The sequence below is a fragment of the Crocodylus siamensis genome, chromosome 10, assembly GCF_052110815.1.
Source record: "Crocodylus siamensis isolate JL-2025a chromosome 10, ASM5211081v1, whole genome shotgun sequence".
In the NCBI taxonomy this organism is placed as follows: Eukaryota; Metazoa; Chordata; order Crocodylia; family Crocodylidae; genus Crocodylus; species Crocodylus siamensis.
This window is the reverse complement of record NC_143404.1, coordinates 70,586,395-70,604,656: the sequence shown is the minus strand read 5'-3', so window position 1 is coordinate 70,604,656 and position 18,262 is coordinate 70,586,395. Positions and strand designations below refer to the sequence as shown.

The 18,262-nt window shown below is 57.5% G+C and overlaps 1 protein-coding gene across 2 annotated transcripts in view; it reads right to left on the bottom strand.

Annotated features, from left to right (window-relative positions):
- Positions 1–18,262, bottom strand: part of RGS19 (regulator of G protein signaling 19) — a 41,320-nt gene that overhangs the window by 7,703 nt on the left and 15,355 nt on the right. Inside the window, exons 2-6 of one of the 2 annotated variants that reach the window (XM_090064293.1) lie at positions 16,782–16,891; positions 9,863–10,009; positions 9,457–9,593; positions 3,980–4,054; positions 553–787 (exon numbers count right to left, since the gene is read on the bottom strand). In XM_090064293.1, coding sequence (XP_089920419.1) covers positions 553–787; positions 3,980–4,054; positions 9,457–9,593; positions 9,863–9,892 — 477 coding nt within the window. In that variant the 5' untranslated portion in view covers positions 9,893–10,009; positions 16,782–16,891. The remainder of the gene's footprint in view (positions 1–552; positions 788–3,979; positions 4,055–9,456; positions 9,594–9,862; positions 10,010–16,781; positions 16,892–18,262) is intronic. The other variant, XM_090064291.1, reaches the window with a different exon arrangement.

The window sequence follows — 18,262 nt, the reverse complement described above, 5'->3', positions numbered from 1 at the left end:
CTATGCCAAATGCAATGCAAGAGGGTCCTGGGCTGTGGTTGCTTTACCCTACTTAGGGACCAGATCTAGCAACAGCAAACGAGTGCCACTATTAACCCCTGTGGAGCTCTTTGGAGGCCAGCCCAACTGGCGTCATTTATCTGCGCATAATGGAAGCACTGCCAACGGCCCATGTCATTCGTTTTCATTTCACACCTTTTGTGCACGAGGTTTGAGCTTGATGCCTTCCATCCTAAGGGAGTTGTGCAGGCAGAGGAGGGGTGTAGGATCCAGGTCTCAGTAGAGATAAGGCCTGGCATCTCAAGGGGGAAGTCAGCCATGTGCCCAGGAGTTGGGGGTCATGGGGACCTGGCAATGCTGGGGCACTTTGGGACTACCAACAGCCCCTTCCAGGAGCAGATGCATGGGTTCACGGGTCTCATTTAAAATAAATATATATATACTGGCCTACCCAAGGCTGAAGAGGGAGCATGGAGCTTAGTGTGAAGCTCACACACCCTGCCTGAGATCTCACTGAGCCCCGAGACTAGGGGCATGCTGGGAGCACCATACCTCCTTGGGGGAGAGGATGGAGACGTAGTCCTCGTAGATCATCCGGGCTTTCTCGTCGATGGTGTGCTTGTTGCACTCGTTTTTGAGTTCCTCGCATGCTAACCAAAAGAGCATGTTTTCCTCGCTGTACTCAGTCCGTAAGAATTCCCGGAACACGTTCCGGCCGGCCGGGTTCTTCATCAGCTTGTCGAACGACTGGGACCAGCCCCGGACCTCCTCGGGAGTCGGTTTGGTGCTGGTCAGGCCACAGCAAAGGGACATCACAAGCAAAGAAAAGGAGGAGGAGGGAACAAAAGAGAAGATTATTGTGAGCACTGGAACGAGTTACCCAGAGAGGTGGTGCAGCCTCCATCCTTTAAGACCCAGCTACACAAAGCCTTGGCTGGGATGATGTAGCTGGGGCTGGTCCTGCTTGGAGCAGGGGGTTGCACCAGATGTGACCTCCTGAGCTCCCTTCCCACCCTCATTTCCTATGATTTCTATGAGCCAAATCCTGCCTGCCCGTAGCTGGTGACTTGTCCAGGGCTAAGCTTCTCTTTTCCTGCAATCTCTAGGACAGCCTGCCCACCTGTCTCCTCCTGTCACAGAAGAGTTAACAGCTGGGCGACAAAATCTGGGAGCATCAGGTCAGACCTAATGCTTTGACTCATCCAAAGCTGCAAGGCATTGTGGGATAGGAAGGCAGTGGGTATATAAAGCAGTGTTTCCTGCCAGTGCCGAGGGGTTAATATTTCCTGTTAGTGCTATCGCTTCCCATTGGACACGAGTCGCATCTCACTAGTTTGCAGCAGGGTGTTGGTGTTCATGTGTATCGGCGCTGTCCCAAGGCTGGTCTGGATTTCATGGGGATGCGCACAGACATAACGGGGCAGCCGCTTTTTGCCATTCAGGCTGGGAACGAAGAACCCCACCCTCGTCCTCCCACAAGCTTGGGAAGGGAGTGCATCTGATCTGGCCCGGAGCTTGGGAAGCTGCAATAAAACCCAGGTCAGCTTTTGCAGAACGTCAGCTCGGGACAATACGTCCGAGGCGCATTCATTGCGCCTGGCTGTTTCCTTTCCATGCTGTGAGCTGGGATGCGTCTGGAGTAAACTCCCCTGCCGAGAGGTCGCTCCTGTCCCAGGGTGCTGGAGCGGTAATCCCAGTGTGCGCTCCAGCTGGGAAACCCCTGCCTTATCTTTTTGGACAGATTGCAAGCTGATGTGCTTGGAGATAGGTGACATTTTTACAGCCAGCACGAAATTCATGGAAAAACAGCTGCCGGGAGATGGAAGTCAAGGGTCTGTCCTGAGTCTGGATGCCATGTGAAACTTGGCACATAGTTTGTGCCTTAAAAGAAGAAGGGGGAGGGAAGTGGGGGAAGTTTCAGACAAGCTGGAACGGGTCCTTCTGCAATAGTCGCCAATCAAAATCTTTCAACAATTTGCCTGAAAACGATGGTCCTGCTTGCAGCAGGGAGTTGGATGAGATGTGACCTCTTGAGGGCCCTTCCCACCCTCATTTTCTATGGTTCATAGATTTAATGACATTGTATGAGGTCTATGATGTATGACTTGTAGGATGGTTGTGTGATGCCTTCGTAGTGCAACAGACCTAACTTTTCTAGTTGAAACAAAGATCTAAATAACAAAACAAGTCTCCATCCTTGCCAAAAAACCCCCCTAATGAAACATCACAGTAGACCCCAGATGAAAAATTCTGGGAAGTGGAAAGTCCCCAGCTCTTGCTGTGTGAGGGCATGTGATGTGGATACCTGACCTGGTCAGACACGCATTTAAAACCTCCGCACCAGAGAGCAGCGGTGGGTCTGCAGCATCACTGCAGGCTTATCGCCTCCTCACGGGGATACAAAGACCACAAGAAAACCAGTTCTGTGGTTTTAATGAGCTACTTATTTACTTCTAAGGGCACTAATCAGTGCTGGACCCCGGGTGCCAGATGCTGGATCCACCCAGGACCAGAGCCTGCCACATCCTGCAGTTACGGTTGGCAAATTCTGGGGGTTGGTCCAAGCCGGTGGCGGGTCTCAGATCTGGCAATAAAATGACCTTCAGGATCCTTGTCTGACTTGTGGGCTCCATTCCTACTGCTGCGGAGGAACAGCAGGACTCAAAGGAGTGAGTCATGGGCGGCTGGTCAGGGTGTGGGCAAGCGCTGGCCTCCCCAGAGATCCCACAGCCCAGCAGGCTGCGAAGGATGCAGGCATCTTCAAGCAGAGCTGGATCCTGCCCTCGGGAAGCAGGGACGAGGGCAGTTACTGCCTGACAGCATCTCGCCTGCCCTTGCCTCCGTCCAGCCAAGACAATCGGTCCCTCGACTAATTACGAAACCCTTATACGGCCACGGCTCCCACAGCAGCAGGGCCTGCCACCCCCCTCCGGGCTTGGTATTCGGTGACCTTGTGGCTTGAGGTATATTTAGATCCCTGCTGGCTACATTTAGCTGTCAGATCCAGTGTGGGAAATGCGGGACTGACACGGCAGCAGGGCACCCCTGCCCTGACAGCCCAGGGAGGGGGCATCTCTAGGGCACAGGGCAAAGCCGGATCCGACAGGACTCTCAATGGAGAAAGGAAGCATCGTTTGGGGATGGAAATGCCAGCCACGCAGCTCGTGGGCATGGGCAGGACTTTCCCAAAGTACTCGACGTGCCCTTGAGAAGGGGACCAATGCCAGCCGTGCTGTCATGGTCCCAGGGGCCTGCACAGCATGAAGGAGGACTGTGACGGAGAAAGATCAGGGTTGAGCTGGGCTGGCACGGAGGGTGGGTGGGACGTTGGGCTTGCAAAGTGTTAGCCTCTTCTGTTGTTCCCCTCCCTTTTGCTCACAGCTTGCCTCTTTGCTCCAGCTTCGATCCCTGCCTGCAATGGGGGCCCTGCTCAGTGCATTTCCTTTGTAACTCCCCCCAGGCTTAGCTCGAGGGCAGGAGCAGCAGGAAGGCAGGATGGGGAAACCCAAAACCCAGTGCAGGAGAGATGGCTTGGGAGGGGGATGCTGTGTGGCCTCTCCCCAGGCTGGGGCACAGGCGGCCCATTGTGCTTTCGAACACAATGGCATTGAGTCTGACAAAGCCCCTTTGTGAATGAGTGCAATTCAGGCCGGGAAGCCTGTAGCAGCCAGGTGACTTCCCCATGGTCACACAGAGCAAGTCACCTGGCTGCTGTGACAGAGCAGGGAGGAGCATCCAGGAGTCCTCACTCCTAGTTGCCTCCATAGTACCCACTGCCAAGGGGCATGAGCACATGATGGCAGCACGGCTGTGCGCGTCTCTGGGTCACGGTGTGGGCAGACGCAGGCCGTGTCTTGGAGGGCAGGAGAGACGAGCACTGGGCAGCTCGGCTTGCCCCACAGCACGCTGGCACAGCGGCCAAGAGTGCCACCACCAGCTATGCCCGCGCAGGGGAAGACCCAGGGTCCCAGCAACTCACCAAGTTTCACAGTTGGGTATGGTCTCCAGTTTGGTGCCACGAGATGCCCTCCAGGCTCGCTCCCGGTCTTCGTTCCTGGGGGGCAGACGGAGAGGTAGTAACCACGTTGCAGGCGGGCCTGTACCCATTCCCACCAGAACCGGACCTCGTTCTCCCCACGGCATCTGCTCAGTGGCTGCCGGCATTGCCCGGACTGTCCTTTTAAAGCTAAGCCCCGGATGCTTGGGACCCTTGATGGGGCAGGATGGGAGCCCTGCTGCTCTCCTTGCATTTCTTTGTCTTCCTGGTAGGAAAGCAGCTGGCAAAGGTGGCTCGGACTCTGGCAGCAGCACAGATAAACCCCTGCCTGGCCCACCAGCCACATGTCGCATCTGCTTTGCAGCACCTGGGCGGTAGGGGAAGGCCAGCTGAAGCACCTGGAGCACGTTCATACATGCCATTTCTGTGACTCACTCCCCATGAGCTCAGGCTGCGGCAGACATGCACAGACCTTCAAAGCTGCCTTTCCCTCTGCCCTGCTCCTCCGTGCATCAAACCTGCACCAGACAGCCCAACCCACCTGCCTTTTCTCCCCCTTGGACCAGCAGTCTAGCTGCATCTTTCCTGCCCCGCTCCTAAGTGCTACGTGCATTTAAATGGACGCTGGTCTCCCAGATGGCCGTGCTGGTCCAGGCTGGCTCAGCAGCCCCTGGCTTTGCAGTCGAGAGGCTCCAAAAAGTAGATGGTGAGGATGGAGGACCCCAGTGGCCAGTGCAAATGGAAAGGTGAGCGAGCTGCTCTGCAGGCAGGCAACTCATTTCCAAGCGTTCCTCCTTTCTGCTGACATTTCACCCGGCCGCGGAGCAGAGACGGGGCTAGCAGGGGGGTTATGCATTCGGGTCTGACTCTACCGGTAAAGGGGGCTCCCTCCCACTTCCGGCTGGGTGGGTTGATAATGCTTGCGCCAAGAGCAAGTCCTAGCCCAGCCAGAAAGGGGAGCTTCCATCAGCTACTGACACGATGTGCTTCAATCCCAGCTTTCCCTGCCTAGCAGAGCCAGAATCCTGCTCCCAGTTCACAAACTGGGAGAGGAGGCTTCCAAACCCTTCCAGGTCCTAATCGTGGCCCCTCCAGTCTCCACCAGAGAGGCTGTTCCCTTGCAGGAGCCCCCTCAAAGCCAGGGGCAGACACCTGCATGCACAGCAAAGTACGAGCCGCGCGAGCCCCCCGGCTCTTGCATCCTCTCTCCAGGGGACTGCACCACCTCTGATCCCGCTTGCAGGAAGAAGAGCCACCGAGGAAGAGGAAGGGCATGAAACAGAGGGGAATCGGTGTCCGGAGCCCCAATGCTGACAGCAGAATGAGAAAAAACACGCAGCAGTAATAGCTGGAGCCAGTCAGCAGGGGCCAGTACTGCCTCAGACCAAACCCGAGGAGCCCTGGACCTCGCTGCCGGCATCTGAATTAATGAAGGAGAAGACGAAATCCTGCAGCTCTCCGAAGCGAGCTGAGCCCTGGCAGCTTCCGGGGGCAGTGAGCGTGTGTAGCGGGGGAAGGAGGGAGCTCTGCTTCGAGGCTGACTCAGATCTGAAATCACCAGCTCGAGGGAAAGAAAGCAACTGAGCGTGGAGCCGCTGGCGGTAACGCAGCTTCGGGGGGGTCTCCGTGCTGGAAGCCTCCAGGCAGAGAGAGAGGGATCTCCTGAGACTGCAGCAAGGACAAAGCCGACGCCACGGGGATGGACGTGGGGACCAGATGCTAGGCAGGAGCCAGGCAGAAATGTGCTGCTCAGACCACAGCAGGAAAGACCCAGGCTGCATCTCTGGCCTTTATTTTACACCCCCACATCCCCCTGGGTTGAGCAAGGAGCTAGGGACTGCAGTGCTCATCTGACTCCTACCCCCCAAATCTCTGGGCTGCAGATATACTGGTCAGAAGTCAGGGCTGCTCTCCATGAATGGGACCGGACGATGCAGCAAGCTGCCACTGGTAAAAAATACTCGTGCAGAGCTGTGTGCTTTGTGCCCCCTGGGTACACGGGGCCTCAGAAGGCAAGTTGCATCCTGCTCCTCTAAGGACTGGGCTGACAGCTGATCGGTTCCTAATGAGCCTTGAGAAATCACTCGGGATCATCACCTCTGGGCTACAGATAGGGAAACTGAGGCACACCCAGGCTGGCCCCATACACGGGAAGCTGGCGGCCGAGCTGCGGTCAGCACTCTCGATGCCTTTGGCTGTGCCTTAACCACTGAGCCCTACTCCTTCTCGCAGGAAGACCGGCTCCCTGTCAGCCTGAACGCTGCCCAAGTTTGGGCATTTCTGGCAAGGGCTAAACTAAGGGATGCTAAAAGCTGCAGACTCGAGGACAGACACGTGCACTCGCACGCTCGCACACACTGGAACCTGCAAGCCGGTCTGGGCGCGTCTCGCTGGGGACGTGACAGGGCTGCTCCTAACCGGGTGTTTTCCATCCTGCTCTCTGCTTTTTTTTTTTTTTTTTAGGCTTCCCCCTCTTATTTTCTCCAAAGCTCCCCTGCTCCTCGCCAGCCCCCGAGCTGTCCACTGCCCGCTTCCCTCAGGCCTCTCGACTCGGACGCCCACGTCCAACCGCAGCAGGAAGACAGCTTCCTGCTTGTGACACTCTCCCAGCTCTGCTCGGACCAGATTAACGCCGGGCCTTCTTCCTCCCCCGGGCCAAAGGAGGGTGTCAGGGTGGGCTTGAGGGAACAAGCCTGGTGACAAGACACTTGTTTCCTCCAGGCCCCCTTTCCCTGAGAAGAAGGCTGGGACCAGGGCCGCCAGGCACCTGCGTGCCTATACATCACCGATGCCCGTGCTCTCCGACATGTGAGGTGCGTCCTGTCTCTCAGCACTTGCTCAGCCCAATGCAGGTTTTGCCCTTTTGTGCTCTCAGCTGAATTATTTGGCTTTATTACAAACGAATATACATCAAAAAAAATGCAGCTGCCATTTCCCACGGCTTCTCTAGCAACGAAGGGTATGGAGAACATAAGATCTGCCACGTACTAGGTTGGATCATAGGTCCATCCAGCCCAGTCTCCTGTCTCACAGTGGCTGGGTCTGACCAAGCTTTGTTCCTCTCTCCCTTGCAGCCTCCAGCATTTCAGGTCCAGGAAGGTCTGATGTAGAGGCTGTGCCCCTCACTCCCCTGCTCCTTTCCTCCCAGCACATGTCCAGTCCCTTTGCAAATCTGGCTGAACGCTCAGCTTCCCCCTGCATCTGGTGGCGATGAGTTTTGCAGCCCTTGGCACAATGGGATTGCTTTTGCCCACAGCTGAAACGTGGCCCTGTCTGTGTGAAGCCCGGCAGTTCAACATCGCATGCAACTGCCCTGCAGAACAGACGTGCAGGGGAGGAGAAATCCAATGCAACCGGCCAAGGTGGCATCTGCTGCGCTTCGACACTCCTATGTTTCCAAAAAGATGCCGGATCTTGTCCTGGGCCAGTGCTCCCACCACCACGCAGGGTGGTGGCATTGATTACCAAATCAATGCCATCTCCTCAAGAGACTATATATTCTGCAGAAGCCCCTTATCCAAATCCCCCAGCCCTGTCCTGCTTAGCTTGCAAAGCCTGGCAGGCCACAGTAGCTATGCCATGGCTGACGAACACAGATGCTGGGATGCCTGTGATTCAGCTGAGTAGTTTAGCTCCGGTGGGGTCTTCTTGCAGCTACCAGAGGCAGAACAAAGTGATGGTTTTTTGGGGGGTGGCAACTCGCTGCCACTTGGACCACGGGGTCTGGTGTCTGGATGAAGAAGCGGGGTCTGTGTGATGGACCTGGGAGCTTTCTGCTTGCATTTCTCCCCTCTTCCCACTGCCCTGCTGGAAGTGGCTGTGCACAGGCCACCAGCTTGCACCACGAGCCAGTGAGGACAGACCCGGATGGAGCACCTGAGATAAGTGCAGCCTGTCTCTGTAGGAGTAGATACCTTGGCTTTTAGCATCAGGAGACAGGGGCAGGTGGCACCATGCATGGCTCACGACCCTTTGCACTTCAGCAGTCCAAGCTCATCCCTGGCATTTGCTAGCGGCTCCAGTCATGGGTTTGCCTATGAAGCTCCCTGACACAGGCACCCGGGCCAACACTGCACGGACAGGACCTGCAGCGTCCGTCCTTCCAGGCTAGCTTCCCTCCCTCCATCCAGTCCGCTGAACAAGCGCTCTGTCCACCCCACAGAAGAGGCCTTCAGCCCCTCGCCACCTCCTCGCAAGTGGCCTAACCTCGTGCCTGGTGTTCAGAGCTGAAACGCCGCGCGATGCCAGAAACAAAGGGTGTCTCGCTCAGGAGCGGGTCACTGCTGCACACAGCTATGCAGCAGCTGCCTGCAGCTGCTCTTCCAGATGTTTACAGGGTTTCAAAACAGTTCCCAGCCTGCAAGCATCAGGCTCTGGCCAGGAGGGAACATTTATTTTCCCCGTTGCCTTGGCTAACGGGGAGCAAAAGACCCCCATCTCTAAAGGAATGGGTACTGTGCAATCAGGACAGCTGCACCAATATCAAACAACGCCCTAGAAGCTGTGGTGATGGAGCTGCTACATCTGCCTGCCCCGAGGGTGGTACAAGGTGACAAAACCATTGCAGCCTTAGCCTGGTTTCACCCTGGATTGAAACTGGACAATTTTAGCTTGCTGGTGTTGCTACAACATCATGCTGATGTAGCAGCTCCAGTGCAACAGCTGCTGTGAGCCCCCAGGCACCCCTTTTAGAGCAGGATCAAGGTCTGTCTGCCTGTCCATAGCCTCAATAGCTCCGGGGGGACAATCTAGTGGGGGTGACACGCAGCCAGGCCTGGATTTAATGGGTTTCAGAAGAGCTTGTGCTGCCCTGTGCCCCCACGAGCCTCCCAGCTGCAAGCCCCTCACCATGCCAGTCTGAAGAAAATGCTGCTGTTAGGTCTGCTCATCCAGGTACTAACTGCAGAGTCTCAGGACAAACTCTGCAAAGTCTCTGCGTGGTAGCCCATCTCTCTGCTCCTCACACGCATGGGGAGGCTGCTCGCAGGAGCTCCGAACACGCGATGCAAACACCGGCCCATCTGCTCAGCAGGGTGTTTACAGTCGGTTTTTAAACACCGCATCGAAGCTGCTTCCCAACTATAAACCCAGTGCGAGCACGCGGATGCGCTGGCAGCCCGGACGTGCCGCTGGTCCCACGTGCCCGCAGGAAGTGCCTGCTGGCAGCAGCTGCACAGCGGGGTTGGGTTTTTGCTTTTTTTTTTTGGTTGCTTTTAAAAGAAAAGGCTGCTGCGGAGGGGAATCCACAGAGCCACAAGCATCCAGGGGTGCAGAGCTCAGCAGGAAGCTGGCTCTCTTCTGCTCGCTTTGGGGGCACCGTGGAGCCCTGCCTGAGCTAGGCGCTGCATAAACGTGGAGTATAAAGACTGGCCCCTGCCCCAGACAGCTGACACCCTCAGGAGAGGCTGCGGGTGGGGACAGCCTAGCACCCCGATCCTGAGAGCGGCGCGAGGACGTACCATGAGCAGCTGCAGCAGCAGCACCAGCAGAAGCAGCAGGCGTTGGGGCGGTGGTGGCCGGCCGGTTGCACCGTTGTCGGAGACGTCTCATGCCGGGACATCGGACGGGGTCTCTCGGTGGACTCGGGTCCTGTGTACTGCAGAGGGGAAGAGCGCGGGGCGCGTGAATTAGCACAGCGCCCAGCCCAGGCCACACCTGGGATGTCCACCTCACCACCCGGCTCGGGTCCCCTCGGACCACGACGACGGAAGAAAGCATCTGCCCTGGCCCAGCCTTTCCTTTTTGCTTCCCTTCTCATCCCCAGGACCTGGAGGCTGGCAGCAGAGTGCCAGACGGATCTGGGGCAACCCGAGGGTGCTCCTACTACACCATGCCAGAGGTCTGCTTTCTTCATCTCCCACTCACCTGCTTCCCAGCCTCATACACGGTCGGCATGGATGGCTGCTGCTTTTCCCGCTGGCCCTCGGATGCTCTCCCGGCCTCCCGGGTGCCAGTGACCTGCCCCGTGGACGCGTGCCCCGGCTAGGGCCCCTGCTGCCTACTGGATGGAGCCTGGGGGAAGCAAGAAGCATGGTTCAGGATTCAATCACTTTCAGGGCAAGTCTCTCGTGCAGGCTGGAGGCCCACGGGCATTCGAGGGAGTCCCTCCTGTTCCCCCTGCATTGCAGTGAATTGCTAAGCTCTGCCCAGGCATCCTGGCACCTGGCTGATTCCCTGCGCTCCTCCACACGCCGCGACCATACTAGGGACAGCTAGGACACCCCGAGCACCTGAACCCAGGGCAGGCACAGCTCTGGGGACTTCCAGCCTTGCTTTGTCTCTTCCCAGCTCGCACTGGTTTGCGCCTGGGAGTTCCCAAGCATGGATTCAATGAACCGGGCCCCTGCCTGGGCAGAGCTGAGGAGGACACAGCGATGAGAGCAGGTCCTTGCCCCGAGTGTGTCTGTTCCTCCTGCCACCCTGGCTAGGGAAGGGTGGCAGCCGGGCTCTGCCCTGGCCCTAACGCAGCCGCTGTGTCTCGGGCACAGCTGCTGGCACCCCAAAACCTCTCTGGCATTGCACAGTGCAAGGAGCCCGGCCAAGCGGTGCAGCAAACATGTCAGTGAAACACAACGCCCACGGCCGACTCCAAAATGCCTCCCACACATCTGTGGCCTTTTCAGAGCCAGCGCTGCGAGGAGAAGGATTCTTGGCTGGGAAAAGGGGCATTTCTGACTTCCACCTGGATAAAGCCACTTAGAAAACCCCAAACAAAACACGACATGCTTCCTTATCTGTCCCCACACCAGACTCTGCTGACAGGGGCCCCTTGTTTGGAGAAGAGGGTCTCACAGGCAGGATGCACTGGCGGTTACACCAAATATTATGATCAAGGGCTCGGCTTGGAATTTGCTTGCACAATCCCACTCCTGCTGTAGTCACGGGCTTGCTCCTGCCTCGGTCCCGACAGTGCAAAGCCACCCCCCCGCATCCAGGCAGCCCGGGGCACCCAGAAGGGACCTGCTGGCTGAGGGGTCAGGAAGAAGCCACGACGCAGGAGGAGGATGGTTAGATGGCACCCTCTGAGTGCAGGGGGAGGTTTTCTTGTGTCCTTGCCACCAGAACAGAGCTGGGCTCAATCAGTTAATCCTGGGTCAGTAGATGGGATGAAGGGAACGGGCACAGGAGCTCAAACTGGGAGGCACTGGGGACCAAGGATGCGCAAGGAGCAGAAGAAATCCCCTCCTGTTGCAAGGCAGCAAGGAGAACTGGGCTGCATAACTGGCTAGCTGAGGAGCCCCTGCCTGCTTGGAAGGAGAGTTTTTCAGGGAAAAACACTTGGCTGAAAGGATGGAGGACCATGGCCAATGCATGGACCAGGTTGCTAGAGCTAGGGAGAGACTGACTTAGATGGCTCAGCCCTCAAGACCCAGCCGGTCACGAGGTGATGCCAGCCCCTAGCAGGTATGCAACCACACTCCCCAAGCCTGTATTCGAACGAAGCCCCATGATGGCAAAGGGATTTGTTGTTGCAAGAACCGAGCGGGCCCAGCTCCGTGATGCCGGCCTGAGCTCGCAGAGAACAGCTGGAAACAAATCGCTCCAAGAAGAAGACTCTCAGCCCTGTTTGCTCTGAAGTCTAGCAACGGCTATTGACAGTAGCCTAGTTAACTACTTCTTAGCGCGTGCATCCGGCCCAGAGGCTCGGCCCACACCTTTGTGGGCAGAGGGAGGGATGCTGGTGCTGTACAGGTGGGAAACTAGGGGTGTCCGCCCTTCAGCCAGTATTTTATGTCATTTTATGCATTGGGCAGGGGCAAAAAGAGGAGAGTCCCGGAGGCCAAGGCTTCAGTTGCCAAAGCGGTGCAATGCCCCCACCCTCCCAGATGATCCGGATCTAGGTGTCCACCATCCAAGCTTCCAGTTCTGCCTCCCTCTGGCGGCTCCTAGGACGCGGCTGCCAGCACAGGGCCGGCAGCACGGCGCGTTGCTAGATGGCAGCAGAAGAGGAGCTGGCTGGGTTAGCCATTTTCCTGCACTTCTGCTGTACATGGGGAGGGCTGCAGAAGCTATTCAACCTCGCTGGAGACCTAGGCCTGGGTTCCTGCATGCTGGCTTTGCTCCTAGTTGTATAACAGGAGCAACCCAGGGATACAAGGTCCCATGTAGGGTGCAACCCCCTCACCCACCCAAAGGTCTTACAGGTGGAAAAGCGTGGGGAGAGATAAAGTGACTTGCCCAAGGTCATGCAGCAGGGCAGTGGCAGAGTTGAGAATAGCAGCCCCCTTTCCAGACACCCCGGCCCTTTTCACTCATCCATGCTGCCTACGCCCTCCCGTCACCCTTCCACATAGGCTGTCCCGGGGGACTTGGAAAAGGGCTGAGCAAAGACCTGGGCTCAGTGCACCCCCCAAAAGGGCATGGAGAGTCTCTGGGTGGTATGGGGAGCCTGACCCACAAGCCAGCCTAGCGACATGAGGCAAAGCCGTTCTCCTGTGCCTGCCACCATGCAGATGTTTCCCAGCATCTGGACACTAGTCTTTTCCCAGCAGCTCACACATATGGGAGAGCTGGCCCCCAGCACATTTTCCGGCAGCAAGGACCTTTGCACGTGGACACTGGGCACCACATGCTGCACACCAGGGAGAACCCGCCCCCCCCACTCCTCCCTCCCCCTTCACAAAGGATGATCCCAATTTTGGTTCTGTTTTTAGCAGTGATATTTATGCACTTCTCATCTAAGTGCCTGCAAGGCTCTGCTGGCCCAGTGCATCTGGCTGAGATAACAGAGTGGCTGCGCTCCTCTCCCCAAACGCTCCTCCTGATCTGTGTCAGCCCTGGCAGGGTGCCCGGGATGCCGTTACCCCAGGCGGCAGCAACCTCAGAGGTGCTTTTGCAGCCAGGTGACTTTGGAAAGGCATTTTGGGGGCTGGTTTGCTCATCGGGGGCTGGCCGGGTACTGCTTCTGCTTCCAAAAGGCACGTGTCATGGCACTGACACCGAACAGAAAATGAATCCACTCCAGGCAGGAGCCCAGACCCAATCACTCTCGATGCTCCGAACACAGAGACAAAGCCAAGCCTGGACAGACAGGACACGGCCTGACATACGCCTTGCTCCATGCAAGAAGCAAGCTGCACAACAACCTCCAGACTCCGGCGCTATGCAGAAAAGTAATTATCCATCCATACAAATCCTCGCTGCCCAACAGGGCAGCAGCTGCCAGCAGGCATGCAGTGCTACAGCCTCTAATTACAGCAAACGGGGGATGAAGCAGAGGGAAGAGCATAAACACGAGGAAGCCCGGATTGCCCGGCATTTGCAACGCCCAAAGGGGCTTGCTGACCTAGGCCTGCAGCTCTGCCATCCATGTCCTGGGGTGCCTGTGAGGGCCAGGGCAAGGAGCTGGCACTGAGGAGGGTGCAGAGAATTGGAAGCTATTGGCAGAGGGAGAGAAGCAGGGGGGAGAAGGATGCTCACACCCCAAACGACTAAGAGCCTAGGGGTTGTAGGACCAACCTCCGGGATAACCTGCACCACCAGCTAACCAAGGCTGAGTCGGGTCCACTAGGTCCCCCACCTTCCACAAAGGCAGAGGGTGGATGCAAAAGGGAAGAGCATTTAAACAGGGCATCTCTGGACTGATCCTTCTGCTGCCCCTTCTCCGCTCCAGCATCCAGAAGGAAACTCCCCGGGGCCGTCCCAGCACGCTTGACCCCTATAATCCCGATGGATGCCCAAGGCGACACCTGCAAACAAGCATCCCTCATTGCTTGCTGCCTCTACAGCTTCCAAAGGATGGCATTTTAGACCCCAAATGCGCTCATTTATCAGGGGAAGGGAGAGCCTGCCAGCTCTGCAGGTAAAATCTTTCCTGTGGGCTGTCAGGGCCTTCCCCGTGTCCTGAACACAGGCAAGAACCTAAAGCAGCAAATGGATCAGCCTGTGACAAGCTAATCGGGGCTGAAACCCTTTGATGGCTCCATGGACCGGGGGGAGCCCCCTGGCAATAAGACAAAGCAGAGTTTGGGGGCTGACAGACACCCGAACCCTTACGGCTGGCTCAGCCTCTCTTCCTGAGCCACGATGCATGTGTTTCAGGGGGGCACCATCCACTCTGCTGCTCAGAAGTGACCCTTCAAGCCAAGAGGGGACACGGCACTGGTTCACTCTCACAGGGCCCCACTTTAAATCCTGAAGGATGCTGGCTTGCTGGGAAGGATCTGTGTCCCAGGGCATAAAGATGGGGGAACAGAGAGATGTAGGGGAGCTGGGGGGAAAAATAGCAGCAACAAGGCACCGGGTCGCATCCTAATGGTTAGTGCCTGGGGTGCCTTCTGCACACGGAGCTGGTGGCAGCGGTGGTGGCAGCACTCCTGGCTCCAAGGGGGTGCCACCGACTTGGGCACTGCGGGTGGAGAGGAGCTGGTTCCTCACATGGCAATCACCTGTGCACAGTGTGCAAGAGGTTTGTGGGAGCGCTGGTGAGAGGGGAGAGGACGGGCAGGCACCGGCTGCGTCCAGAGCCCGGGGAATTCAGATAGGGAGGCTGGGCTGACGGCACACGAAGAAGGAAGTTCAGCTCGGGCAGCGACCAGCGCTCTGCCTCGAGGGCCCAGCAGAGCTGGAAGGAAGAGGACCGCGTGTGTGCACAGCTTTGAAAAGAGGAAGACTTTAACAGGGGAGATTTCCCAAGCGGAGAGAACCGAACTGCCCTTAAAGGGGCCGCTGTGCCCAAGCACAACACGGTCAGGAAAATCACAAGGCCTTCCCCATCGCTGCCCACCACCCGGCCTGCCCGTAGGGCCACCTTGACCACACCACGCCGGAGAGCTTGTAAGATCTAGGAAACTGTACTCCTCGCTCCCACGTTCGGTAGCTACCGATGCTCCTTTCCTCCAAAAATTTCTCCAATCCTTGTGTGAATCTGGTTAAACGGTCAGCGCCCACATCTGATGGCAGCGAGTTGCATGCTTTAATGTGCAAGAGAGAGCTTTCTTTCTTGGTCTTGTTAGCCTGGGCCAGGACCCCCAACACCTGAGGAAGGGGTGCACACGCATGTACTTCTGCAACAGGTTTCCAGGTGTGTGCTTCAGTCTTGGTCTTGGGCAGGGTCACGCCAAAAAGATCCCCCAAGGCCCTGGGTGCCTGAGCCATGACACAGCAGGACCTTAGGGGCCCTGTTGCCTTTGCAAGGTGTGCACCCGATCCATTTGCAAAGGGGCCTTAGGAGGCAGACGAATGGCCAGGCAGGCATCCTTCTACAAGAACAAGGGTGTTACCCAGTGAGCAAACGCTGTGACATCTGACCTTGGAGCTGTATCTCCAACTCATGTGTCCTGGCCAGTGCCGAGGAAGGAAACGGGGTTATCGGCAGAAAAACAACAACAACCGCATTGGAATGAACTTTGGGAGCATGCAAGGCCTCAGCTTTGATCCTTTGTGACATTTAAATGCTAGAAAGACCTGGCCTTTGGGTTCTCCAAGCTAACTACTACCGGTGGGAAATGCGTCTCCGTGAGCTTCGCTAAACAACAAACGGGGATCCCACGCTTCCACGCCGCCCTGACGCCAAGGACTCATGCGGACAGAAGCGAGGCAAGAGACAAATCTCCATTGCATCAGGAGGGAACCTGATTCTGGTATTGAGCTATTTGATCGACGGAGAGGGAAAAGCTCCGCCAAAAAGCGGGGAGTGGATTTTTTCCCCGCCAAGAGCAGCCGACAAAAAGGAGGAAAACTCTCCCTTTGCAATGGAGATCCACACGAGTAGGCCCCGCTCCCAACCTAGCGCCGCACAATGTCCTGTGATGTAACCCCACGCCCCGCTTACGCCATCCGAACGGGGCCGCGGAGCTACCCTTCCCTTTACGACCCAACGATGCTTCGGCACAGAAAAACACCCAGGGGCCAAGTGTCAACACAATCACCACTTCCCCGTCTGCTCCAGAGGAAACGATGTGGGCCCAGAATAAAATCCACCCCTTCCCCCTGCCCCGTTTACATACCACGTAAGCGAGTGCCTAGATCTGTACAGAAGAGCACCCAAAATGCCGCCCCCCGCTGTCTGCAGCACTCCCTGGTGCCGATTCGGGACTCCTAATGAGAAGCTAGAAAACAGGCGGAGCAGAAGTGGATTGAAGTATTGCTGTGGGGCTGGAGAGGGCTGGGGGGAATCTCTGGTGTTGGCCACAGGCCCCAGATAGGCAGCCAGGAAGGGCAGAAAGTTTGGGGCTAACTTCATGCACTGGGCAGGGGGAACCCAGCCAGGGTCAGCCCACACAGCGGGGTTTCTCTGGGGACACTGAACCAGAACGGGGATGCACTGATGCATCGGGGGCACCGAGCCTTTTGGCCCAAATAGCTAAGGGTGTTGCCTGACTTCTCTCAAGGTGGATCAGGGGCTTCTGGGGACTGCCCACAAGACACACCAGCCCCTCTCCTCCAGCCGCAGGTTGCAACACCGCTGCAGACCCTACTGCTGGGCGGCCCAGTGCTAGGAGCAGGCTCTGCCCTGGCAGCGCCTACTTCCCTTGTCGCTGCAGGCAGCAAAGCTTGAGTCTTAGCCTCTCGGGGCCTTGCAAGGTGGCGGCAAAGCTGTTCACCAGCGGATTTCCCCTCTGCAGGGAGGGAAACCTCAGGCAGCGTGGGAGTCGGCCGCGACCAGGGGTGGGGACAACGCAGAGCTGCTGTTCTGCATCCTGTCAACCCCATCATCGGGGAATTGCGGAGGTGGCAGAAAGCTTGCCCCGCTCCCCCCAGCATGTGCTGAGCCCAGCCTGCCACAACCGGGCACCTCGGGCCCTGGGGGAGAAGCCACTTAGCAAAGCCGGGCTGATGGTACCTGGTCTGTGGGTGGAAACCTTCCGTCTAGCCATCCTGGACTCCCTTCCCGAGCAAGGTCCCCGTGCCAGCCTCTCCGCTTAAGGGAAGCATTTAAGTGATGGGGCAGGTCTGAAGAGAGAGACAGAGAGAGAGAGAGAGAGAGAGAGAGAAAACTGAGCACATCCTCTCTCTCACAGGAAAGGGAGTGGCGAGGGAAGTGGCAGAAGCAAGTGAAGGGTTCAGACCTTTTTTGGGAAAGCTTTGTCAACGAGCCTGTCCCCACTGGGCAGCCTTCCCACGCCAGGTGAGGCGAGCAGGCTGGTCCCTCTATGCACGGGAGGGACCGATGGGGTCTAGAAGATATGGAGCCTGCCTTCCCATCACTCAGGCATGGGGGGAAAACCACTGTCCCCTCCTGGACACACGAATGCACCGGTTTCCCCTTCTCCCAGGAAGGCTTTGGCGCCAGCTTGGCTCCCCCAGCCCCCTGGCAGACGATTGGGTGAGGGTACCAAATATACCCCACAGCATCTGCCTATCGCAGTGACTTCCCACTTCCGGCGTTGCTGCTGCTCGCGCTGCTGCATGCAGCGGAGATGGCCCCCGCGCTGTCTGACATAACCAGATAACCATCTTGCCCAACATGCATGACTTCCCCACGGCTCCAGCCACCGGGCGGGGAGCAGCAATTGCTAGCAAGGCCAGACCTTCCTCTTTCGTGAGTCACTGCAAGGCCAGCCACTGAAAGCGCCCGCAGGGGTGCCTCAGTGATACGTATCTGTAGTACCTACCCATTGGATACAGAATCCAGCTACATAAGGGAAGGGCCTGGAATAGTGTGAGGTTTTTGATGGCTAAAGAGTGGCAAACGGGAGGAATCCTGGTAGGAGTACAGCCACTTTCCTTGGAGTCAACCCCAGGGAAGAGGTGGCATCTCTACTGGATGGCTCCGAGGCCACTAGAGGCAAGATGTCTTGGTAAAGACACGGGTGCCAAGCGGCAGGATGGGGAAAGCATGGCGCTGGGGGTGGGGCAGGGCGGGAGTCAGGATCTCAACAGGCGACGAAAGCCAGAGGGTCACCCGTGCCTCAGCTCAGAGAGCCTCCCTCAAGGTTTCTCAGCCCCATGGCGGTTCCCTGCCCCTGACAGAGGCACGGGGCTAAGTGATGTGTCCTGCGCCCGGGCACGCGCACGATCCAGCACCGAGGGTTCCTTTTGCAAAGTCATTCTCGCCCTCGGCACCGGAAAGCCAGGGGTTCCTCTTTGCACGCCGACAGCTTTCTGGTGACGGCCCCTGCCCCTCTTGCTTGCTCCAGATGCTTTTGTTTCCCAGGGCCCCGGAGCCTGGGAGCATCCCATCCCTGCCCACCCGCCCCTGACAACAAGCAGCGGAGATGCAGGAGGATGTTCTCGGCGCAGGAGAGAGAAGGGCCCAGCAGCCGTGGCCATGGGCCGGGGGGGCTGCATTTCCCACCCCCATCGCACAGAGCAGGAATGTAA